The sequence below is a fragment of the Microtus pennsylvanicus genome, chromosome 3 (genome assembly GCF_037038515.1).
Source record: "Microtus pennsylvanicus isolate mMicPen1 chromosome 3, mMicPen1.hap1, whole genome shotgun sequence".
Classification (NCBI taxonomy): Eukaryota; Metazoa; Chordata; class Mammalia; order Rodentia; family Cricetidae; genus Microtus; species Microtus pennsylvanicus.
The window spans coordinates 65,185,032-65,210,645 of NC_134581.1; the positions used below are offsets into that span (position 1 = coordinate 65,185,032).

Genomic DNA, 25,614 nt, shown 5'->3' on the forward strand with positions numbered 1-25,614 from the left:
CAACACATAGTCATCCCGTGCATACTACTGTCTTCTAAGTAGCTTAAACATATCTGTTAGGTCTTTGTTCCTGGATCCTTGGCTCCAAGCTGGCACACGACGCCTGAAAGAAGCCTTAAGGTGCAGGCTAAGCTCCGGAACACTATCAATCACAGATTTCTCGAGAGGACCTGCTAGGTCCTTCACGTACGGACTGTGGTGAAGAGACAGAACGGAGGGAAGGCTGAATCTGAGAAAAAGGCCCGTGCCGTCAAAAGCCGAATTGGACTTTTATCACTCCACGGGGAAATAACAGCTCTGGGGAAGTAGGCGCTCCAAGGCTGGAAGAAAACTATTACCTTCACTTTTCCCTTAAGCGCAGGGCTTGAATCCGGCTGCGCCTGCGCGAAAGGCCCTGAACCGCCTAGAGGGCGGGGCTAAACTTCGGCTGGCGTCACGTGGTCCGCCGGCCATCTGCCCCGCCCGGTCCTCGGCTGCCGCCCCGCCCCACCCCGCCCCTTTCCCGCCGGGACGCTGGGAGCCGCCCCGAAGTGCGCAGGGCGGACGGGGTAAGTGTCCGCGAGGGGCGCGCGTCGCTTCGACCCGGACGGACCCTAGAAGGGGCACGGGCAACCTGTGTTGTGGGGCTAAGGGACAAGATGGCGGCGGAACACCCTTCCACCTCCTTAGGCACCTGGACGTGTGACGGGGGAGGGGAGACACGGGGTCCACTAAGGAGGCCGGGCCGGGGTGGGGAGGGTGGAGCTGGCCCGCAGCCCCGCTGGGCTGTGAGGGTTGTGGGACTGTGGGCTCCATCCCGGCCGGTGCCGGGGCTGGGTCCGGGACAGGATGCCGTCTCTAGGGGACAGTCGAGGCTTCTGGAATGTCCGGACTGCGGGGTCCTCAGGAGCTTTCTTGCCTGCATTTGACAGTTGATCGCTTCTGCATCTTTTCCTTCAGGGGTTTGCCCCTCTTTCCATGAACCTTTCTCATGGAAGCAGGAAGGGGAAGAATTATTATTTTCTTCTCAATTTCCAAATGTTTAATGTTGGGGCCTCAGGTGCAAAACGAAGGCCTCACACCTGGGTCGCCTCCTGCCTCAATGCCCCTGCCCCCTTAGTTTATTAGTGCCTCCACTCAGCTCAGGTTTGCAGTCCTGTCCTGCTCAAGGAAACAGGTTAGAGTCAGCAGTTGACTGCAGAGCTTTGAACTTGTTACAAAGCAATCAGAAAATTGCTTCTCAAGCAGCTCCAGCCGCTGTCCAGGAGGATCCATCCCTCTAAAGAGGGCCCTTTGGTCTGAGATCCCCTCATTTTGATACCGTCCACCTTATAAAATTGTTACTAACAGGAAATGATTGTTTCTGTAAAGAACTGCATAGCAAGCCTGCAGCAAATGCCCCGTTTTTCCTCTTTCCCCGATCCTTTGAGCTGCCTTTGTAAAATTCTCCGCATTAGTCTGTTGGGCTGCTATAACAAAATACCTTAAACTAAGAAGTGTATGAACAACAAGGATTGTTTTCTCACAGTTATGGCTGGGAATTCAAGAAGAAAGTACTAGCTTATTCTGTTTGGTGATGGTGTGCTTTCATATTGTAGATGACACCGTCTGTACCCCCACATGAGGAGGGACAGGGGTCTTCCTTTAACATCTTTTTCAAGGATATCAGTCCCATATATGAAAACTGTGAGTCTTAATTACTTCCCAAAGTATTTACCTATTGCTGTCACTTTGGAAGTTAGGATTCCAGTATGAATTTTGAGTAGACACAAACATTGTCAACATATGACTGTGATTAAACACCTGATGTTTTTATGTCATAACCGGGGTTGCCATATAAATGTTTTACAAATAATTTCGGTTATTGGGTTCCCAAGGTTTTATACAGATTTTTAAAATGTTTTTCCTTTGTGCTTCCTAGACCTTAAGAAATCACTGAAAGATTGACTTGATGATAGACTTTATTAGTGCCTTTGTGAGTGATTTAGTGATAAGGTGACAGAGTTCAGATGTTCTCTTGTTGTCTTCCTGCTTCCCCAACCCCCACAACCTAATCCAGTTTTAAAGGAGACACAGAAATCCTTTGGGAATTACATGTAAATATCCTTCAATCTCTAGAAATAGATGGTGTTGGGGCAAGGGAGATTGCTCAGTAGGTAAAATGCTTGCAGTGTAAGCATGAGGACCTGAGTTCAGATTCCCAGTCCCCATGTAAACATCAGACACCTGGGTGCATTCCTGAAATCCCAGTGCTGGGAGGTAGGAGACAGAAGGCTCCCTGGGGGTCCCCTGTCCTTTTACTTTGGCCTAATTCAGTGAGAGGCCCTGTCCCCCACTACCCTGCCAAAAGGTGGAGGGGCTGGGAAACTGTCTCAGTGGGTAAAGGGCTTGACTGTGGTTTAGATCCCACCACCTATATAAAAGCCACATGTAGCAGTCAGTAAATCTTTAACCCCACTTCTGGGTGATGGTGGTTGTGGCAGAGACAGGTCGCTCGATCCCAGGAGCTTGATGACCAGGCAGACTGGTTAAATAGGGTACTCCAGATTCATGAGAGATCTTGTCACAAGAAAAAAAAAAAGAAAGAAAAAAGAAAAAAAGTGTACAGTGTAAGGAGGACACGTTGTCTTCCATGTCAACCTTTGTTCTTTGTGTTTACACACATATGCACACACACCTATTATCCCTTCCCCAACACATAAATAATAAGGTAGAGAGTGGCTGAAGAAACATGTGATTTTAACCTACCGCATCCACACATTCGTGCTTCCCCACACATGCATACTTGTACACACAGTGTATGCTGTTATGTTCTAAGTGATACAACAGTCTTCTCCTATGGTACAATATCAATACCGTGGAACTGTTGGTTTTGAAACTGTAGACATAAAGATTACAAATGGCTGTGGCTGGAGAAATGGCTCAGAGGCTCAAGAGCACCAGTTGCTCTTTTAGAATAACTGAATGAGGTTCAGTTCCCAGCAATCACAGATGGTTCATCACCAGCCCTGGGGGATCCAACACCTCCTTTGGCCTCTTCACACAGCAGACATGAGGAACTGCCGGATGCTGTACTAGGTTAGCTGTACCAGTTTACATTCCCCCTGCAGTGTGTGAGGAAGGTGCCAGTTTCTCCGTTTCCTCTGCCACTCTAGTCCTGTCTTTTGAGTGTAGATATCTGAAGTGATGCTTCATTGTGGTTTTGATTTGTTTCCCTTATGACTAGTGATTTGAACATCTTTTCTTGTACTTGTTAGTCATCGAATATCTTTTGCAGAAATGAGGACATGACCCTTTAACCTACATAGTGCTACTATTTTAATTTGAGATGTGTTCCACTTTTGTGCACTCTTTGAATTACTTTTTAAAATTTATATCATTAAAGGGATTGCTTCCCAGAAATCCTTTGCTGTGTTGAGATTTCTTTTGGGTAGCACACACCACCTACTCATGTTCATTAGTGCACATATTGCAGTATCTTTCTTTTTGGTCAAAGAACTATCTTGAATTTTCCCAGAAGAAAGAAAATTTAAATTTTTCTTTTGAGAAAAGGTTTTGCTATGTAGCCTAGGCTGTCCTCTTATTCAGAAAACTCCTGTCTTAACACCACGACTGCTTTCAGTTTGGCGGTAGAGATGATAATCTACTTAGTACCAAATTTAACAGTAGTGCCTGAGGCATGGTGGTAAGATTTGGAATAAATCAGGGTCTGGCAGGATATAAGAGATTATGATTTTGTTTTGAGCCATTATTTTTATTCTGTAAGTTAAAAGTGTATTTAAATTTAGTAATTAGCACTTTTAATAATTTAACACTTTGGTGTTTGTAATTGTGGTAGAGTTATAATTCAGAAAATCAGGAAACCATTGATGAGCATGCACTCACAATCTATATATTGTATGGTTATCAGGTTTTGGTGGTTCTGGGACGTCAGGTTCTTCACATAAAATTTCTTTGCTTTTGAAAATAACCCTATGGGGTAGATAGTTTTACTCCATTGTCAACGGAGAACTCTTAAGCTAAAGCAGTTAGGTACCTTTTGTAAAGGTTGTGCAGTATGTATAAGGCAGCCTTGGAGTACGTGTGAGTCTGACTTTAGAGATCACATTCTTCTCACTGTGTCCTTTGGATGTCTGCTCTGTTTTCCAATGGGTACCACATTCTTCTCTCATCTGTACAGCTTAGTTTATATGGTCATAGGATTTTTGTGTCTGCTTGCAAAGTGTGTGTTCTCTAAAGCTCTCTTTATTGGGAAGCCTCGTAGAGTGCACAGCTTCATAGACTGGTTTTGGAGTGATGGAAAGCAGGTGTTTGTGCTGAACCAGTGAGCCCTGCAGTGCTGCCTTCTTCTTTCCTGCAGTCTTTTGAGTGCCTACTCCAGTGATTCCAGTAGGGGAGCGGTCTTCAGTCATTGATACTGACCCCAGGGTCAGGAAATGTGAGAGAAGTGGGAGAAAGATGAAAGCATTTATCATGCACTGGGTTTTATGTAGTATTTCAGAAATTATTTGGACATCTATGTGTCATCTGGTGGAAAGTTCCTCGCTAGCACAGGGAATAAATAATAACATATCTAAAGTTGCATAACTGTGATTAGAGTAAATAGCGAAATCAGAAGTTGCTCCCTCAGTGTATATTCTTCCCTACTATCTGAGTTTATTTCAGAATATATGTATCTCCCCTAGTTCTCCTGAGAGCTTCTTGTATGGGGGTTTTGCTTGTATGTTTATCTATGCACCACATTCCTGCATTGCCTGCCCAGTCCAGAAGAGGGCACTGGGTCTCTTAGAACTGGAGTTATAGATGGTTCTAAATCTCCACACTGGTGTGGGGTATTGAACCTGGGTCCTCTGGAAGACTAAATAATGAACCATCTGTCTAGCCCATTTGCAGAATATATCTATCTTTCCTGGAAGTTCCTTCTGCTCCTTCTGAATCCCTCCAACCAATTCAACTTCCTCCTCTTTTTTTAAAGACTAATTTTGCCTATTATGTAGCTTGACATAAACCGCCATTGGATATTCTCTTGTCCTTTCTTTCTGTGGGTATAATATGTGGTATTCCTCTGTTATATTTGTAATTAGTTCATTCCTTTCTGTTGGTGAGTAGCACTCTGTTACATGGATATACTGCAATTTGATTATTTTTCTGTTGATGGATATTTGAATTGTTTCCAAGTTGGAGCTATTATGTATAAAACTACTTCGAACATTTGTTTATAAATTTTTGTGTGAAAATTATTTTTGGGGGGAGGTCATAAATATTTAGCCTTCATTTTTATAGATGAGAACAGTGCTACAGAAGTTAAAGGACTTCTTTTAACATGTTTCTATTATATATTCATATATGCATAAGTTGTGTTTTAATTAAATCCACCTTCATTCGTCCCACTCCAATTCTTCCCGTTCTTCTTCCTCCCCACTACATGTGCTCTCTTTTTAAAGATACCCATGGAGTCCATTTAGTGTTGCCTGTTTGTACATATGGGCGGTTCCATGTACTGGACGGGGAACACTACTGAGCACGGGTAGCCTTTCAGGGCCCACATCTCTGAAGAAAACTGTCTTTCCTTTCCTCGTAGCCACCATTTGCCAGATGGCTCCTCAGACAGGGGTGGGACTTCATGAGCCCCTCTTATTTTGACGCTGGGACTCTGACTCGCATGATTTTGTGCATTGATATGTGCTTCCAACTGCTGGGAGTTGATGTTTGTAGCTACCTTGCATGACTTCTTAATGTCCTATAGTAGAGCCAGTGATTTGATCGATTTCAATAATTCTTTATACTTTATAGTACACTTTCCTCAAATTTTGGATGAATCAGTGGCTATCTAGAGTTTGTATCCTAAAACTTTAAAAAGATTTATTTTTTATGTGTATAAGTGTTTTCCTGTGTGTATGTATGTGTATCATGTGTGTGACTGCAGAGGCCAGAAGGAGGTGTCAGAGACCCTAGAACTGGACTTACAGGGTACTGTGAACACCATGTGGGTTCTGGGAGCTGAATCTGGGTCCTCTGTAAGAGCAGTACACTGTCCTTACCTGATGGCTCCAGGCCCCTGAAACGTTTCTTTTTTTTTTTAATTAATTAATTTATTTAAAGATTTCTGCCTCCTCCCCGCCACCGCCTCCCATTTCCTTCCCCTCCCCCGACCAAGTCCCCCTCCCTCATCAGCTCGAAGAGCAATCAGGGTTCCCTGACCTGTGGGAAGCCCAAGGACCGCCCAACTCTATCCAGGTCTAGTAAGGTGAGCATCCAAACTGCCTAGGCTCCCTCAAAGCCAGTAGGTGCAGTAAGATCAAAAACCCACTGCGATTGTTCTTGAGTTCTCAGTAGTCCTCATTGTCCGCTATGTTCAGCTAGTCCGGTTTTATCCCATGCCAGCTGGCCTTGGTGAGTTCCCGATAGAACATCCTCATTGTCTCAGTGTGTGGGTGCACCCCTCGCGGTCCTGAGTTCCTTGCTCGTGCTCCCTCTCCTTCTGCTCCTGATTTGGACCTTGAGATTTCTGTCCGGTGCTCCAATGTGGGTCTCTGTCTCTGTCTCCTTTCATCGCCTGATGAAGGTTAATATTCAGGAGGATGCCTATATGTTTGTCTTTGGATTCACCTTCTTATTTAGCTTCTCTAGGAACGTGAATTATAAGCTCAATGTCCTTTATTTATGGCTAGAAACAAAATATGAGTGAGTACATCCCATGTTTCTCTTTTTGGGTCTGGCTTACCTCCCTCAGGATAGTGTTTTCTATTTCCATCCATTTGTATGCAAAATTCAAGAAGTCCTTGTTTTTTACTGCTGAGTAATACTCTAATATGTATATATTCCATACTTTCTTCATCCATTCTTCCATTGAAGGGCATCTAGGTTGTTTCCAGGTTCTGGCTATTACACACAATGCTGCTATGAACATAGTTGAACATATACTTTTGTTGTATGATAAGGCCTCTCTTGGGTATATTCCAAGAGTGGTATTGCTGGGTCCAGGGGTAGGTTGATCCCGAATTTCCTGAGAAACCGCCACACTGCTTTCCAGAGTGGTTGCACAAGTTTGCATTCCCACCAGCAATGGGTGAGTGTACCCCTTTCTCTACAACCTCTCCAGCAAAGGCTATCCTTGGTGTTTTTTATTTTAGCCATTCTGACAGGTATAAGATGGTATCTTAAAGTTGTCTTGATTTGCATTTCCCTGATCGCTAAGGAAGTTGAGCATGACCTTAAGTGTCTTTTGGCTGTTTGAACTTCTTCTGTTGAGAATTCTCTGTTCAGCTCAGTGCCACCCCCCCCCCCCACGAAACATTTCTTAATTAGATCAAGCAGTTTTTTGGTGGACTCTTGAGAATTTATATATAGAATCCTCCCTGGTTGGTTTTTTTTTTTTTCCGACTTGACACAAATCTATACCGATCTGGCTAGAGCAGTGGTTCTTAATCAGTATATCAGAGGGTTTATATCCGTGGGCTAAAAGGAGTCACATGATGAGAGTGTATAGTCACAGGGACGAGCCACACGTGATGGGCAAGTTGCACATGGCAAAAACATGTTTTTCCATAGAAGCATATAAACAAATAACAGCTGTAATGAATATTCTGAAGTAAATTCACTCCTATCTGCTATACCTGGGAGGGGCATGAAAACATATTCCAAGACCAATTCTGTGTTTTTGAAGAAACTGAGGTCCCAAGACTCCTGCTTTGTATTCTTGGAGTTTTCTCATAAGCAGTTGTAATTCTCCTCACACAACTCCATTCTTGGACTGTGTTCTGACACATGCTTTGCTATTTATATTTCCATTTTAATTTGTCCCAAGGTGTTTTATTGTTTCTCCTTTGATTTCTTCCTTAACCTTTAGGTTGTTGAGGAATGTGTTGTTCGGTTTCCATATATTTGAATTTTTAAGTTTTCTTCTCATTAATGATTTTTATAATAGTGTAATACCATATGTGGTCATACTATTTGTTTTGTGGCATAGCATATAATCAATCCTAGAAAATGTTCCATTTGTGATTATAAATAGTATATACTCTGCTGCTGAATGTGATATTCTAAATAGGTTAGGTTCATTTGATCTGTAGTATTATTCATGTTAACTTTTCCTTAATGGTTTTGTGCCCAGATCTGTCCTTTCTCTAAAGTGGGTTATTAGGCTGGTAAGATGGGTCAAAAGGCAAGATGCTGATCTCTGAGACCTACATGGTGGGAGGGTAGAATTGCTGTGGCATGCATGCACCTCTCCAATGAATAAGAAAATGTGCTATTTTTTTTAATGTGCGGTATTAAAGTCCTTAATATTAGATCACTATACTTTTTTCTTCATTCCTGTTAAAATTTGTCCTATCTTTTTCGTTACTCTGAGTTTGGGATATAGTTATAATTGTTATATTTTCTGAGGAATTGACTTTTCCTTATCATATGATGACGTTTTTTGGCAATTTTTGACTAAAAATCTGTTCTGTTTGGCAAAATACCTCTGTTTTCTTTGGGATATCATTTACATGGAATAATCTTTTACAACCCTCCCACTTTCAGCTTATTTTCTTCCTGAAGGATAAAGTTGCTTATTGACTGTATGCTGTTTGATCATTTTTTTACAAATTTGTTTAGCTACTCTTTCCTTTAGATTGGGGGATGTAATCCATTTATAGTAGTGGTAGATAGAAAAGCCTTTACCACAATAGATGGGTTCTGATTTATACTTCTTTCACTGTCAGTTTCTCTCCTGATATTTTCTTTGTGATTTTATTTTTAAATAATGATGCTTTGATTTTTTTTAAATCTTTACTCACTGTGTATTTACTATAGGTTTTTCTCTGTGGTTATCATAGGCGTACATAAAGCATCCTGCAGTTATAGTCTGTTCTAAGATGCTAAAACATTAGCTTCAACTGGTTTACACCTATAATCTCAGCACTCAGGAAGCAGAGGAAGGAGGATTATGTATTAGAGATTAGCCATGGTAAAATAGCAAAAACCTGTCAAGAAAACAAAAGCATGCCTTTAGTTCCAGATGTTGAGAGGCAGAAGAAGGTATGGATTGCTGTGAGTTCTTGGCCAGATTGCTCTATGTAGTAGGTTCCAAGTCTGCAAGGGTTACATAGAGAGACTGTTTCTCAATTCCCTTCTCACCAGAAAGAAGAACAAACAAAAACAAAACAAAACAAAAAAACCCAAGCAAACAAAACAAAAAACAAAAAAAATCAAAACACCTTCCAAGCAAAAACAATAAACACACACATAAAATTGCATTAACAGTCTATGTTAATGATATCCTAGATTACAACTTTCATGTATTATGTATCTTTATAAATTGTTGAAATTAATAGTTTTTTATTTAGTGTTTTGAGACAAAGTTTGCTCTGTCATCAAGACTGGTTCTGTACTTCTGGCCCCAACTGGTCCTCCTTTCTCAGTCTCCTGAGAATCCTGAATTACATGTGCCATTCACTCAGCTTCATTTCTTTTCAATGTTTGCATTTTAACTTTCTTGTTAGAGTTAAAAGTTATTTCATACCATCACTGTGGTGATATACTCTTCATGTGGTTAGCACCCTTTCATTTCTTGTAGGCTAATCTGATGGTGATGAGCATCCACAGCCCTTGCTTGTTTGGGAGGGTTGCAGTTTTACATAGGGGTCATTGCGAAAGTCACATTGGCCGAGACAGAGAAGGGACCCCAAGTACAAATCTCTGAGGCCCAAGTCTTAAGAAACATAGAGGCCAGTGTGGCTGGATTGGAATGCATACTGGCAAGGAACAGTGAAGGATGGGAAAAATTTGGGGTGAGATAGCTGACTGTGAAGACTGACTTTCACTTGAGCGACGTGGGGTGGTGTTGGAAGTTTGTGAGCATGGGCAATGCACATGAAGAATACAGTGGTTTACCCATGCCTACATCATGTACAATGTCATTCACCTCCTTAAAATTCATCTATGTGTTCACAGAGCTGCATGTCTGTACCCACCGTAATAGCCTGTTCTCATTTGTGGTTACCTCCATTTTCTCCTCGATTTCTCTACATTTTGACTCCATTATTTATAATTAATTATTATTAATTATTCTGGACAGTTTATATAAATGAAATCATACAAAATGTGATCTTTTATAACTTTTTTATAATGTATAATGTTTTCAGAGTTCACCTGTGTTTAAATATGAGAATTTAATACTTTTTATGGCCAAATAATCTTATATTGTTTGGTTATATCAAATTGTGTTTAATCTTTAGCCAATGGGTATTATGCCATTTTGATTATAGCTTAATAATGCTATTATGAGCATTTGTAGTTATTTTGGGGGGCTGTCTGTGTGTGCATATTCTTGCACTTGAGATGCTGCTTTAAAATTATATTCTTACAGTGCAGGCAACTGAGTCCAGGCCCACAAGTATACGAGGCAAAAACTCTACCATTGGGCCACACCCCCGCCTGAAAGTGTATTAAAAGAGCATATTCAATTGATGAAAGCTATAGGACTTGGTTCTTAGAATTAGAATGTTTGATTTCATCTGCTACTTTTATTCAGTGGTTCTTGTTACAGAGTTAGTTACATACACACAGACACATACACACACACACACACAGACAACACACACACACACACACACACACATACTCTGCTTTGTGTTTCTTTTGAGTGAAAATTTGATTACATTAAGTAGGTATCCTGAAAGGTAAGGTCCGTTCTGTGAGGATACTTACATAAAAGGTGATTAAAATGTTCTGATAAAATTTTAGTTTATGGAAGTTCTTTTCTTAAAGATATGTTTTTATTTTATGTTAATGAATTTTCTTGCACATATGTATACCATGTATGTGTCTGGTGTCCACGGAAGTCAGAAGAGGGAGTTAGAGTCTTGGATCTGAAATTATGGATGGTTGAAAGCTACCGTGTGGGTGGGTGCTAGGACCTGAACCTGAGTCCTCTGCAAGAGCAACAAGTTCCTATCACCATTGAGCCACTTTCCAGCCTCCGTTTTATGGAAATTCTTAAGGAGAGGTTACACATTATTTTCTGTGTTAAGTTGGAGATTATTAATGAGATAAGTTAGATAATATTATTACAAATGAAATGGAGAAGGCAAGAGTGGATTTCTCACAATAGGGATAAATGTTCATGGAAGTTTTTTTTTTTAGTTAAACATTATGAATTGGATCAAGATAGGAAATATGGGACTAGAAAGATGACTCAGCAATTAAAAACACTTGTTGCTCTTGCACAGGACCCAAGTCTGGCTCCTAGTACCCACAGGGTGGCTCATAATCCTCTACAATTCCAGTTCCTGGGGCTCTGATGCCCTTTCCTGCCTTGACAGGCACATATACTAGGTACATGTGGATTACATTACATGCAGACCCTTAAATATTAAATAAAATTAAAATATACTTTTAAGTCAAGCATATAAAATGTATGGGGTGTGTTTTGTGTAAAGATATATACTGAAAAGAAGTTTAGTGCCTCTGGATTAGGATATACTATGATAGTCCTGTAATTAGTGTTGTTTCTTTTTCATTTTGGAGTATTAAGGTACTCTTCAGGGTGGAGTTTTTAAAGCTTACTGTATACTGTGTATCCTAACAGACAATAAAATGTAGTTTTATTCACTTTTTATATTTACTGTAATGAGGAACATGGAGGGTGAGATTTTAACTTTTAATGATTACATATGATTTTATGATAATGCTATGAGTAAGGAAATATATATATATATACACACATACACTTATACATATATATTTTAATTGCAGGAATCATAACCCATGGGATTATGTGTTAAGTGATCTTGCCAGGGAAGAGAATTAAAAAATGATGGTAAGTACATCTATTTTAATTGTATTTCTTTGTTTGTTTATCAGTGTTACATGTGCCATAGTGTGTGCCTGGGAAGATCAGAGAACAGGTTTCAGGAGTTGATTGTTTTCTTCCACCCTATGTGTCCCTGGGATCAAATTCGGTCATCGGGTGTAAACGGAGGTTTTTCTTTCCCACCCAGCTCTGAAGCCCCTTCTAAATAATCACTCAGGTTTAATATTAATTAAAACTATTGTAGCATGAATTCTAATTGGTCTTAATAATAAAAACCCAGAATCAGATATTGGTTAATGCTGAAAGAGCAGACAAGCAGAGCAGCCAGCCAGTAGTTCTTACCTCTAAATCCTTAGACCAAAGGATTTATAGACCTTTGGTCTAAGGTCCTATGAATCCTCAAACTGCATCTGTCTCTGCAAATCCTCAGACTGTCCTGAGCTCCTGTCTCCTTCTGTCTATATTTTTCACTCTATCCATCCATATCATTCTTGCCTCCACCTCCCTCTTGCTGGGATTAAAGAATGTGATCTTAAGTGCTGGGATGACATTTTTGTGAGCTCTGCTTCTCTTTTAGACAGATCTTGTATAGCCCAGGGTGGCCTTGAACTCACAGAGATCCCTCTGCCACTGTGTCTGAGTGCTGGGATTAAAGTTGTGTGCCACCACCAGCCTGGTCCCTATGGCTAACTAGTGATTTAGCTCTGCACTCTGATATTCAGGCAAGTTTTTTTTGTTATAGCATAAACAAAATATTACCACACCTATAACTCAGGCTTATTACTAACTAGCTATTTTATCTTAAATTAACCCATTTCTATTACTGTATATTTTACCCCGAGGCTCATGGCTTGTAATTTCATTTTTCAGGATGTCCTGCTCGTTTAGTGTCTTGGTGGTATCTCCCTCTGACTCTACCCTCTTCTCTCTGTATCTCTGCCTGAATTTTTTGCCTAGGTATACTCTGCCTTGCTATAGGCCAAAATGGCTTCTTTATTGACCAATGATAGGAATACATATTTATAGCTTACAGGAGAATTATCCCACAGCACTTGGTCTTGGCAGCAAGTGCCTGTACCCACTGTGATCAAGCTGGCTTAAAAAACTAACTTTAGGTTTTCACTTGTTTGTTGCTTGCTTCTCTTTTTCCCACTTGCTGCCATCTACTTTTCATCTTTAAACCTCAGTCTCAGTCGTTGTTTTAGGCGCTGCTCCTGCCTCCGTCTGATGCTTGTGAAGTGTGGGTTAGGAAAACAGCTGAGAACTAGCTTCTCTTGTTACGAGTAAATCCAAGCTGACTTCCTAGGCTGCCTTAATCCTAGGGCACTGATGTAGGGGAACTAAGAACGGAAGCAAACATGCTCTCATTCCTCACACTTCTACAACTTAGTGTTTCCAGGCACTTCTGTATACCTGACACTACTCAAAGGAGCGCTTAGGAAGAGGGAATGTAGTCTTGGACTTAGGAAGAGGGAATGTAGTCTTGGACTTAGGAAGAGGGAATGTAGTCTTGGACTTAGGAAGAGGGAATGTAGTCTTGGACTTAGGAAGAGGGAATGTAGTCTTGGACTTAGGAAGAGGGAATGTAGTCTTGGACTTAGGAAGAGGGAATGTAGTCTTGGACTTAGGAAGAGGGAATGTAGTCTTGGACTTAGGAAGAGGGAATGTAGTCTTGGACTTAGGAAGAGGGAATGTAGTCTTGGACTTAGGAAGAGGGAATGTAGTCTTGGACTTAGGAAGAGGGAATGTAGTCTTGGACTTAGGAAGAGGGAATGTAGTCTTGGACTTAGGAAGAGGGAATGTAGTCTTGGACTTAGGAAGAGGGAATGTAGTCTTGGACTTAGGAAGAGGGAATGTAGTCTTGGACTTAGGAAGAGGGAATGTAGTCTTGGACTTAGGAAGAGGGAATGTAGTCTTGACCCAAGTCCCTCCTTAGGGAGATCTGGGGATAGGGACAAGTCTTAAAAGTATGTAGAGTGTGGTGAACATTCTGAGTATTTTATTTCTTAGAGTGTATTGGGCAAGATTTGAATATAACTTAATGCTGGTGTTTATTGCTTTTATTTGAAACTTTATTTGAACAAGCCTGTGTAAAATCTTTATGTAGCACTAGGTGGCACACTATGACTTCAAGTTAAAAAATCTATTGAGATCTGTAAGAGAAGTGCCCAAGTAAGAGTGCTGTTGAAATAAACATCTATAAAGTGATTACATATCTAATATTCATGGATTCCCTGGTGCTTATACTAAAATGAGCAAAAGCATTATGTTCCTGACACGTTTACAAGAATTAAGTTGTGAAAAATGATCAGATTTTGAATTTTTCTGAAAGGAACAAATTCAGGATGTTACAGAAAGCATCAGTAATATAATATAAAAACTGTTCCAGACAGTAACAAGAGGAGTATTAGTATTTTTACATGTTAAATATTAGAATGCAGAAACTTCGTGGTGGTGGCACATGCCTTTACTCCTAGCACCCAGGAAGCAGAGACAGGCAGAACTCTGTGAGTTCGAGGCCAATGTGGTCTACAAAGCAAGTTCTAGGACAACCAAAAACTGTTACACAGAGAAACCCTTTCTTAAAAACCAATATATATATATCTCAACAAAGAATAAAAACAATCCTCAAGCTGGTGGCTTTTTCTTTCCTTCTTTCTGTATTAAGTACAACAGAACTGAGTTGGTGATGGTGATACTCACGGAGAAAGGGGCATTCAATCTGAAGTTTCAGGTTTAGTATTACTGCAGTCTTGGGACCGAGCTCATCTGCTTTGGTTCTTGGAAGCTCATTTATGAGGACTTGATTAGACAGGACACAGAGTAAGGAATTTTATGTGATGATGTGTATACCTGTAAGATTTTCTACAGGGGAATAGAGAAATTCTCTGAGGGAGCTGAAAGTAAGGCGTCTATTTAAACTTGGTCATTTGGCCTGGAATCAGTTGTGGTGCTTTTGTTTAAAGCTATGGTTGTGTAATCTGAGGGATAGCAGGAAGTTCAGACAAATGGAGGAGGTTTTCGCCATCATTGGGAAGCAGAGGGAAAATAGAGAAGAGATTAGAGAATTTTGAGAATCTAGAGACCATAGTATAACACAGGTCCCTGCGGAAGCTTTAATTAGTTAGGTGGATGTTTCTGGGAATTTCAGGACAAGGCCTAAAGAGTGAAGGATGGAAACATAGACATTAAGTAGAAGGCTATAAGTTCTGGAGAGAAGACATGAATTCGTCTCTGATCAGAGTATTCTGATAGGTGGGATCATTTTTTCTAGTAGTTTGGATTTTTTTAGTAGTAATTAGTTCATTCATTTGTGTACTGAAACTTTACTTTTTGTTACTCATAGATTTAGCAGGCATCTTCATTCTCTTTCCCCCATATAACAAATTTTCTATGAACTTTTAAAAAATCTTGTTTTTCTTTAACTCAAAAAGTGTTTTGTTGTTGTTGTTTATATCTTTTCTCTAATTTTAGTCTTTGATCTAGTCTCTCATTTGCTATTTTTTTCATTGTTATTTTGACTGATATGGGGCTGGTTTAGGTACAGAGTGGCGGTGGTTCTGCTGCTTGCTGTAGTGGTTCAAGCTTTTGGTTATATTTGTTTTGGAAGTGATTTAAATTTTATTTTATGGTTTTAAACCTTAAGACAGACTAGGTGTCAGATGAGACACATTCCAAACCTCAGATTGGTTTGTGTGTACATGATGTGGATGCCAAAAGTTGACAGTGGATGGCTCCCTCCGTCTCTCTCCTCATTGTTATTATGGTGCACGTCTGGGAATATGCATGTTTATGCATGTGTTGGGGGTACATGTGTCTGTGTGTGAAGACTAGAAGTCAACATTGGATGTCATGCTTTTGCTTTCTACCTTGTTTTTTGAGATAGTGTTTCTCACTGTATCTTGAGCTCACCTACTGGCCAGGAGCTCTTGGTATCTTTCTGCTTCTGCTTCCTTTGCTGAGATTCTGGTGCATGTTGTCATGCCCAGTTCTTTTTTACTGGGGTTCTGGTGGTCAGACCTGAGGTCCTAATGATTTGTAGGTTTAGCTAAAATATTTGTCCCTTTTTTCTCAGTAACCAAAAATTTCTCTTTATAGGATTCTTTCCATGAGCTTAAAAGTAAGATATGATCTGTTTTAAAACCTGTTGCTGCCTTTACTTGATGTCAGTAAGCACTTTTTACATTAATCCGTAAATCTTTCCCCCTTTTATTTTTAGTTCATTATATATTTATTTGCTACGTGTGTGCATGCAAGTGCCACAGTGTTCATGTATGGAGGTCAGAGAAGGTCAGAGAACAACTCATGGGAGTGGATTCTGTTCTTTTACTGTGTGGGTACTGGGGATTGTACTCAGGTCTTCAGACTTGTTGGCAGGAGCCTTTAGGACTGAGCCATCTGTTGCCCAATCTTATCTTTTGAGACAGAGTCTCTCACTGCACCTGGAACTTGTATGTTGGCTAAACCAGCTGGCCTGACTCTGCCCGTCCTTACTGGGTTTACAGCTGTGTTCCACATCACAAGGTGGATCTTGGAGACCTGAACTTGTTCTCTCATGCTTACACAACAAGTACTTTAACCCCTGAGCATCTCCCAAGACACTCAAATCAGTTTCTAAGTATTTGCTCTCTGAATAAGTGTGGAGAGTAAAGAATCTGTTAAATATACGCCAAGTGGTGATTGACACCTAACAGTCTCATAAAATAGTGCTGTTTCAATGTGTCTAGGCTTCCTTCCAGCGCTCCAACAGTCATGACAAAGTGAGGAGGATTGTTGCTGAGGAGGGCCGTACAGCAAGAAACCTGATTGCTTGGAGTGTTCCACTGGAAAGCAAGGATGATGATGGTATGTGTTTTAAGAGTTAGCTTTCCCTTTGATGTAAGTTGGGAGGACAGACGGGTGTGCTGTAAGTCTCAGTGGTGTGGAAGACATTATGTGAGCTTCAGAACTCAAGGCTAGCCTTGGCAGTGTAACAAAGCCTTCTGTAAACAAAATGAAACAAAGCAAAATGTATAAAGGTATATTTAGTTCTGGAGGGTGAGAAGATTTAAAGTGAATGCGCATAACTAGAACAATGAAGCAATCTGGCATAGTAGGTAAAATCCATTTTAAGAAGTGTAACTTTAAAAGTATTATTATTTGTTTGCTGTTTTAAAAATGATGAAATTAGCCGGGTGGTGATAGTGCACTTTATTTTTCCCAGTACTCGGGAAGCAGAGATAGGCAGATCTCTGTGAGTTTGAGGCCAGCGTAACCTACAAGAATTAGTTCCAGGACAGCCAGGGCTGTTACACAGAGAAACTCTGTCTCAAAAAACACAAATAATAATAATAATGCAATTAAGCTATTCTGGTAGGTGAAATGCTGATTTACTAACTTCATAATTTCTATGTTTGTCAATTAGTCATCTAATATAAAGAATAGCTTTTCTCTTTTATTTTTATTTATTTATTTATTTATTTTTATTGATAAAAGAAGAATAAAGAAAAAAAAAAAACAAATTTCCACCTCCTCCCAGCCTCCCCTTTCCCTCCCTTAAAATATTTATATGCTTACAAATTTTAATTTGTGTAGATTCATAACTTCTTATTTAATGGTGTACAATATATTTCTCTCTCTTGATGTTCAGATTGCTGTAGATTTGACTAATGGGAGATTCTTTTTGCTCCTGTTTCCTCTGTGTGTCCTTTTTTCTTTCTTTGAGAACAATTTTACATGATAGGTTGTTTCAAGCTAACTAAGAACACACTTAGGCTTCGTTGTAGAATGCTTATGTTTAAAGTCTTGGTTAAAAAAAAAAATCCAGCGACGAATATTCCTTTCTGAGAAAGCCATTGAATAAAGCAGTCTCTGGGAATTAAGAATGTAGATTTAAAAATCAACAAAACAAGAAAACCTCATCAGCCATTCATATATTCATTGATGAATAAAACTGTACTCTTCTGTGTTTCTGGATGGAAATTAGGTACTAGAGATGCCTGAATGTATTGTGTTGTTTACTTGTATATTATGTATCACCTATAGTTTGTACGTTATCTCTTTTTGTTTATGTGTCTATTTCCTTTTTCATGCCTTGAAGGAAAACCCAAATGTCAAACTGGTGGAAAATCTAAGAGGACAATTCAAGGCACTCATAAAACCACTAAACAGGTATAGCATATATACCTTTTTTTAACTAATCTGTTGTAATTCATTTCCTGAGTATATTATCCATTATATATTTATATTTAATGATTTGCATATTGTCTATATTTTACTTACACAAAAATTTATTGTAACTTTTTTAAATTTAAAAGTGTAGATTCTGTATTCAATATTTACCTAACCCTAAGTACTTTATAAATATATACTTTTTTGTTGTTTTCATAGTAACCCTTATTTTCTTTACTTAACAAAGTGAAGTTATGAACAGAGAATATTAGCCATTGACTATGCAAGCATGAGGACCTGTATTCGAATCTTCATCATCCATATTTAAAAAAGCCAGATATGGCAGTATGTACCTGTTACTCTGGTTTTGAAGGTCAGATACAGGTGGATCCCAGTAATTCACAGAGTGGCTAGTTAGCTTCCCTAGCCAAAGTAGCAATCTTTCAGTTTACTGAGATACCTTGCCTTGAAAGGAATAAAGCAGAGAGTAGTAGAAGCAGACACCCATGCTCCTCCTATGGCCTCCACCTGTGTGTTCTAGGATTGAATACCTGCACATTGGAGTGCAGTCTCCAACAGAACCACAAGAATGTGAAATTCCTATCTGAAGAGAGAGAGATGCTCAGAGAGCTATATAACGTCCCAGCGAATGGCAACCAGCAGTGTTTCTGCCTAAACTGCCAGCTTTCGGTTTATAGCCTTCACCTTTCTACCACCTGCTCCATATGTGGGAATTTATGATATTTTTCAAAGCAATGCTACTTTTCATTTGTAGAAGTCACAATTTAGTGACTTTAAAAGTTTCCAAATAGATTCAGTAGAGCTATATAGAATCCAGACCTTCCCCTTCTTAAAAAAATGTTCAGGATAATTATAGTGAACTTTTCATTTTTTTCTTTTCATATTTGTTATTTTAACTTAATATTATTAGATATATTAAGTTAGCCCAAAACTTTATATGAAGAAAGCAGAGTTTGGATCATGCTATCATTTGAGTTCACAAACAGTGCACCTTACAGACGCATCAATGACAAAATTTCTTTTTAGATATGAATAAGAGATATTTTAAAAACAGTATAAGTATCTACAGATAGAAAACCAAACTTTCTATTTAGAAGTAAGTGGAGTTGGGGGACACAAACTGAATGGTCAAAGCATCTAGAAGATGAGTTCCAATGGGATAAGAAGCCTGGGTGCCTTTTGCAGTGGAAAACAAATTCAGGTTCTGATTTGAAAACTTAGTCCTGTTCACGACTGTGTAATCTTAGAATGAAAGAGACACACCCTGTCAAAGGGTGAAAAGACTGATAGCGGATGTCTGAAGGCAGTGGAGACTGCTCTCTGGAGTAACCTTCTAACTAAAGACTCAGTCTGTCATACTCCTTGTGGGAAAGTGTAGGCTCCAGTAGAAGACCCAGGAAATAAAATTATATGGTGCCAGATTGATGTTATCTAAAGGTAAACAAAGTAAGGAAGTGAAAGACACAAAACTCAAATCAAGTAAATAAAATATCAAAGCATATGAAGAAAATGCCATGAAACACAGTCAGTACTTTATCCAAAGGAGAATTTCTTCCTTAGGACACGAACAGTAAGATGCTATTCTAAGGCGAACTTTCAAATAAATGAGTTTAGGTTCCTCAAGAGAAAGAATAGCTGTACAGGAAATTTGGTAAATTTTAAAATAAAGAAGTGAACTAGTAATTTTAAATACTTATAGATTATCAGTCAAAATTTGAAAAACTGCAATCGATAGAGTAAATGGCAGCTTGGAAAGAGATTAGTGAAAGAACCCGCAAACTGGAGGGTGCTCTGAGGAGGATTTAGATGATGAGAGGCTGAAGACATGGAAGATGTGAAAGAATCTGGGGTGGAATTTCTAGTTCACGTCTTCGAAGGCTTCCAAAAGTAGGAAATAAATGGTACGCTGAAAGTTTTTTCAGTTGCTGAGTTCTCTGGGGCTTTAGAACATAAACTGGAGCTAAGCAGCATAAATGAAAATAGCTTTTAACTTAGCTCTATTTTACAGTCTTCAGAATAGCAGGGCAAAGGAAAGTCTTTAAGCTTACCAAAAAGGACCACCACCTAGGATTACAGGTTATTAGCAGTCTCTGTAACCACAAAAAGACAAAGGAGCAGTATCTAAGAGTTCTAAGGCCAGTGAACCCAGAAAACATTTGAGCTTAAGTTCTGTTCTTAGTCAAATAATTATTCCATTATAGAAGTGAAATCGAATCAGTTTTAGATACACAAAAACTAAGTTTAATCATTGTTTTAGTTTGTCTTGTGCTGCTGTGAAAAACTTCCACACAATGGGTAATTTAAAAGCAATAGCTAATTATCTGGAATATAGTTCTGCTTCTGGAGGCTGAGAAATCCAAGGTCTTGGGCCCAGTCTGGTGAGAACCTTCTTTCTGTCTCAGCTGCCAGAAAGTATCATGCCAGTACCACGAGAATGGGTTAGTTATTCCATGAATAGTGTCCTTTAAAAGTGAGATCAGCTGGGTTGGCAGGATGACTCTGGGTAAAAGTGCTTGCTAATTTGATGATTTGACTTTGGTCTTGGGTGCTCACATGAGGAGTAGAGAAAACTGACTCCCACAAACAGTCCTCTGCCCCCACACGTGCACTGTGGCATGTGTACATAGGGTGCATGCACTGGGCTCTTCCTCTCAGCTAAGAGTGAGGCTTTGGGACTTCCTTCCCCCTCATGCTGGGATTTTACTGGAAAAATCTGCCTCTGGTTTAGGGTCGAAATTTATTTGATGAGCTCAAGTGTGACATAAACTGAAAAGAAGTCTCAAATATTTATGTTGAAAGGTGTGCTTTATAAAAAAAAAACAAAACCCTAATTCCTAGAAGCCTTTTTCTTACCTTTTAAAATGTTTTGTTTATTTCACCAGAGTACTGCCGTAGACTGTAAAATAACGTCCACAAGTGGAGAGAAGCATTTTGATAAAAGTCCCACAAAGGCAAGGCACCCACGGAAAATTGACCTAAGAGCTCGATACTGGGCGTTTCTTTTTGATAATCTTCGCCGGGCAGTAGATGAGATCTATGTGACTTGTGAATCGGATCAGAGTGTGGTGGAATGTAAGGTAAGGCGTGCTTTGCATCCTTCATCTAAAGTCAGATGCTTTCAAACTTTTCCTACTTCTGACTTGCTAACCTCATTTTTTTTTGGGTTTTAATTGTATACTTTTTACTTCATTACCTGTAATGAGAATTGTTCTTTGACTTTTACACAAAGATTGGTTAACACATGCTAGAGGCTTTATTGATTTGTAAGTTTTTAAATCTTGAACTTTTTGTTTGTTAAGTATTCTGTGAGCGATATAGTGGAAAGCTGTCGTATTTCATAGTTTTAGGGAAGGAATTAAATGTTATGTGTGTGTTTGCGCATGCACACACATGTACACACACACACACATACAAATGTGTGCCTTCTCAAGAAAACACACAAATAGGAATTTGAAAGTAGTATCTGAGGCTGGGTGTTATTGGTGCACACCTTTTATCCCACCACTGGGGAGGCAAGAGGCAGCGGCAGGAGGATCTCTGTGAGTTTGAGGCTAGTCTGATCTACAGAGCTAGGTTCAGGGCAGCTAGGCTGTTTCACAGAGCTGTCTCAACTCCCACCCCCCAGAAAAGTCATATCTGCATATCTGACTACTGTAAGTGATTATGGTGAGATTTCCATTTTTTGTTTGTTTGTTGTTTCATGTTTCATGCTTTAGTTGGAAATTGCTTCCTTCCTGCTGAGATAATTAGCATGCTTCTAATTCATTCTGGTTAGAGAAAAGAGATTGATTGCTAACTGTAGCATGATTAATAAAAACCCAGAGACAGATATTGGGGTTCAACCCGAAGGTCAGAAAAAGAAAACATCCAGCCACTGGCTCTTACCTTTATGTCAGTCCGAAATGGCAGTCCTGCTACTGGGAATCTTCAGAATTGAGACTGTCTGAGAGCTGTCTCCTCCCATTTTATATTCCTTTCTAGTGCTGGGATTAAAGGCATGCACCACTACCACCCAGTTTCTATGGCAAACTACTGGGATTATAGGTGTGTGTCACCACTGCCTGGTCTGTAAGGCTGACCAGTGGGGCTGTTTTGCTTTTCTGATCCTCAGACAAGCTTTATTTATTAAATTACAAATGAAATGCCACTACGGGAGGTTAGGGTGGCAAGGGGGCTTACATTTGGGGGGCCCTTGGAGACTCTGATCTTGGGGTCTTATGTACCTCCCTGCCCCCGGCTAAAGACAGCTCCCAGTTGCAGCCACAGCTCTTGTGCATCGTCATCTCCCTCTAGTGTTGCTGTGTTTGAGGAACACTCACTGGTGTAAGAAACTGTCTTTTATTTCTGGTTCTGACACTCGTTTATCCAAAGGTGTATGCAAGTTTAATAATTATAAAGATTTTTTAATGTAAATTATAGGTTAAGAGTGAAAGGTAGATGGCATGGGCTGGAGAGATGGCTCAGCGGTTATGAGCACTGACTGCTTTTTCCTAGAGGACCAGGGTTTGTTTCCCAGCACCCACATGGCAGCTCACAACTGTCTGTAACTCCAGTTCCAGTAGACCTGACACATTCACACTGACATACATGAAGGCAAAATACTAATGCTCATTAAAGAAAGAGTGAGAAAGGGTTTGAGAAAATTAGAGTGATGATTGTGCTATGAGATGATGCTTGATGACTCATGCTAGCTTCAAGTTATGCTCATTTTCTCCTCCACTCTTCTGCCTACTAGAACTTCTAAATAATGTAAATAGACACAATTTGATCACAGTCCAAGTACATGCTCTATTACAATCTTTATTCCTTTTAGTATTTTTCCTCTTTTATCATTATCAAAGCTCTATGCTTTAATTTTGCATTTGGTTAGTATATTTGTGAGACACAAAACTCAGAGATTTCCCTGATGTTTTAGTTTTTATTTATTTTTATGTTTATGGATGTTTTGCCTACACGTATGTTGGTGCCTGGTGCCTGGTGGCAGAGCCCAGAGAAAGGACATCTGATCCCCAGGGACTGGTGTCTGAGACACTTGTAAGCTGCCATGTGGGTACTGGGAATTGAATCCCTGTTCTCTGGACAAACAGCCAGTGCTCCTAACTACAGAGAAATCGCTAGTAGCATCCTCTTATTTTTCAGGTGATTTAACCTGTGTTTTGTTAAAGCACCAGATGTTCCATTGGTGAGTTTTGTTCCTTGACTGAGTAATCACAGCTCAGTTTGGTGTCCATATTTAATAGCAGTTGATAACACCTGTATTATGTAATCTCATGAGAAATGCAGCATAGTAGTGAAACGTATTTTTATTTTACTCAGGATTGTTGACCTGATTTTTTTTTCCTGTTGGAAGGTATACTTACTCTAGTTTCAGCCATGTTACTACATGATTTTCTAGGCACTGACATTCTTGGAATACCACACTCCAACCTTATCCCTCCATTTCTCTTGATTCTTTACAACGAGGGCTAAAAGATGGGCTGAAGAGATGTTGTCTTTTGGCATTTGTGCAGTTAGTATAATGGTGGCCAGCCCCCTTCTTTGTTCACAGTAAAGTCTGAGGAGTAGATTAAGAGAATTTTGTTAGGACATTTGAGGGTCTAAACACACAAAGAGGGGAAGGATAAAATCTTCTCTGGATGGATATTTGCCTTGACTATGATGTGTCCGGAATCTATTAAGGAATTTTAAGGGAAAGAATGCTGAGAACACGTTTGTTTCCTTTCCATGTTTCCGATTTGAATCTGGAGTGTGGGGAACTTGACATAAATTTGTCATACCTTGGGGGGGGGTTGCTTTTAGATTTGGTGTTACCTGTGTCTTAGAGAATTTATGGTGTAACCAACTTACTGTAGCAGCCCATTCCCACTTGAGGGACGCTTTGGCAGTATGCTTCTGACCATTTGGCTAAGTGAATGTGTAAAGAATTCTGACAGATTTGAGCAGAGGGATCCAGTGTGAACTTGCACACTGCCCGGAGATCACATATGGTACCTGTGCGGTACCATGATCTGTGTGTGCAGTGATGAGGTTGAGGCCACTGACTTCAAATTGAGTCAGAGAAAAGAACCTGACCATATCCTGTCCTGGGAGCACTTTTGTTATCAGATGTTTGGGGATAAAAGCTGAAGATTCAGAGAAGTAGTGCAGTCAGTAACTAGAGAGACCTTTTACCTCTCCCAAATTCTCAGACTGAATGGATGATCCTCTTCTCAGACTGCATCTGCAGACTGCATCTGTCTACACCAAAACTCAGACTACAGTGAGTGCCTATCTCCTCCCACCTTATATTCCTCTCTGTACCCAACCATATCACTTCTGTCTCCTCCTCCCTAGTGCTGGGATTAAAGTGTGTGATCCCAAGTGCTAGGATCACCTTTGTGTGAGCTCTGTTTCTCTTTTGGATTGGATGAATTTCATGTAGTCCACTGTGGCCTTGAACTCACAGAGATCCCTCTGCCTCTGTCTCCCTATTGCTGAAATTAAAGGTGTGTGCCTCCACTACCTGGTCTCTAGGGGCTTAGCTCTGCACTCTGATCTTCAGGCAAGCTTTATTTGTTAAAACACAAACAAAATATTCCTACACACTTGAATGATGATAGTCTTTTGTGCTGGCTATTTTTTTTTTCTCATTTTGACACAAACTAGAGTCATCAAGAAGGAGGTAGCAGCCTTAGTTCAGAAAACGCCTCCTTAATATCAGGCTGTAGGCAAACCTGTATGGAATTTTCTTAAAAATGATTGATGTGGGAGGGCCCAGCCCATTGGGAGTAGGGCTGCATTTGGACTGGTATCCCGAGTTCTATAACAAAGAAAGCAGACTGAGCAAGCCATGAGGAGCAAGTCAGTAAGCCATTCTTCCATGACCTCTGTCCTGTTTGAGTTCCTTCCCTTACTGCTTTTGATGATGAACTGTTATATAGAATGGCACGTGAAGTAAACCCTGTCTTCCTAGTTTGCTTTTGGTCATGGTGTTTTATTACAGCAATAATAACTCTAAGACACCTTTTTGCTGTACAAGAACTTTAGGTTTTTTTAAATCATGATTTTATTAATATTTGGGAATTTCACATCATGAACCCTGAGCACACTCACTTCACAGGTCTCCCTGGCCACCCTCCCACCCTTGTGATCACCCCTACTCCAAGAAAAAGAAGAAAAAAAACAAGTCTAAATTGTATTCCTTATATACTCATTGGAGTGTGATCAAACTACAGGTGGCCAGCCCCTTATAGAAAATTGAGTCTTTCCCTGACTTCTCCCCCACCAGTAGCCATCAGTTGTGGAGATCTACACATCAGCATCAGTATCACAAGTTTTAACAATTCTCCTTGATGACTTTCTGTCTAGGCTGTTACTTTTTAGGGAGTGTGTTGGGGTGGGAGTATGGTTTGCCACAGAAGCCTTCAGTGTCCTTCTTTCTCAACTGAGTCTTCAGTCATCAATACCATGCCTAAAGAGTCAGTTATCAGGAGCACGGATCATAGACTTATATATGGTCTCTGGCATTAACACATACCACTGACCTCAGCATGGTCTCCAGTGACAGTACAGACCATGGATATCATCATGTCCTGTATTTGAAGCAGTACTATGTACCCAAACATGGCTCTCAGTGACAGCAGGGACCATGGATATCAACATGGCTCCAGATGGCAGTACAGGCC

The 25,614-nt window shown here is 40.0% G+C and overlaps 1 protein-coding gene across 2 annotated transcripts in view; it reads left to right on the forward strand.

Moving 5' to 3' along the window:
• The first annotated feature begins 405 nt into the window (after positions 1 to 405).
• Positions 406 to 25,614, forward strand: part of Scaper (S-phase cyclin A associated protein in the ER) — a 329,952-nt gene continuing 304,743 nt past the window's right edge. Inside the window, exons 1-5 of one of the 2 annotated variants that reach the window (XM_075965840.1) lie at positions 406 to 548; positions 11,722 to 11,785; positions 16,507 to 16,624; positions 17,859 to 17,929; positions 20,833 to 21,027. In XM_075965840.1, coding sequence (XP_075821955.1) covers positions 11,780 to 11,785; positions 16,507 to 16,624; positions 17,859 to 17,929; positions 20,833 to 21,027 — 390 coding nt within the window. In that variant the 5' untranslated portion in view covers positions 406 to 548; positions 11,722 to 11,779. The remainder of the gene's footprint in view (positions 549 to 11,721; positions 11,786 to 16,506; positions 16,625 to 17,858; positions 17,930 to 20,832; positions 21,028 to 25,614) is intronic. The other variant, XM_075965839.1, reaches the window with a different exon arrangement.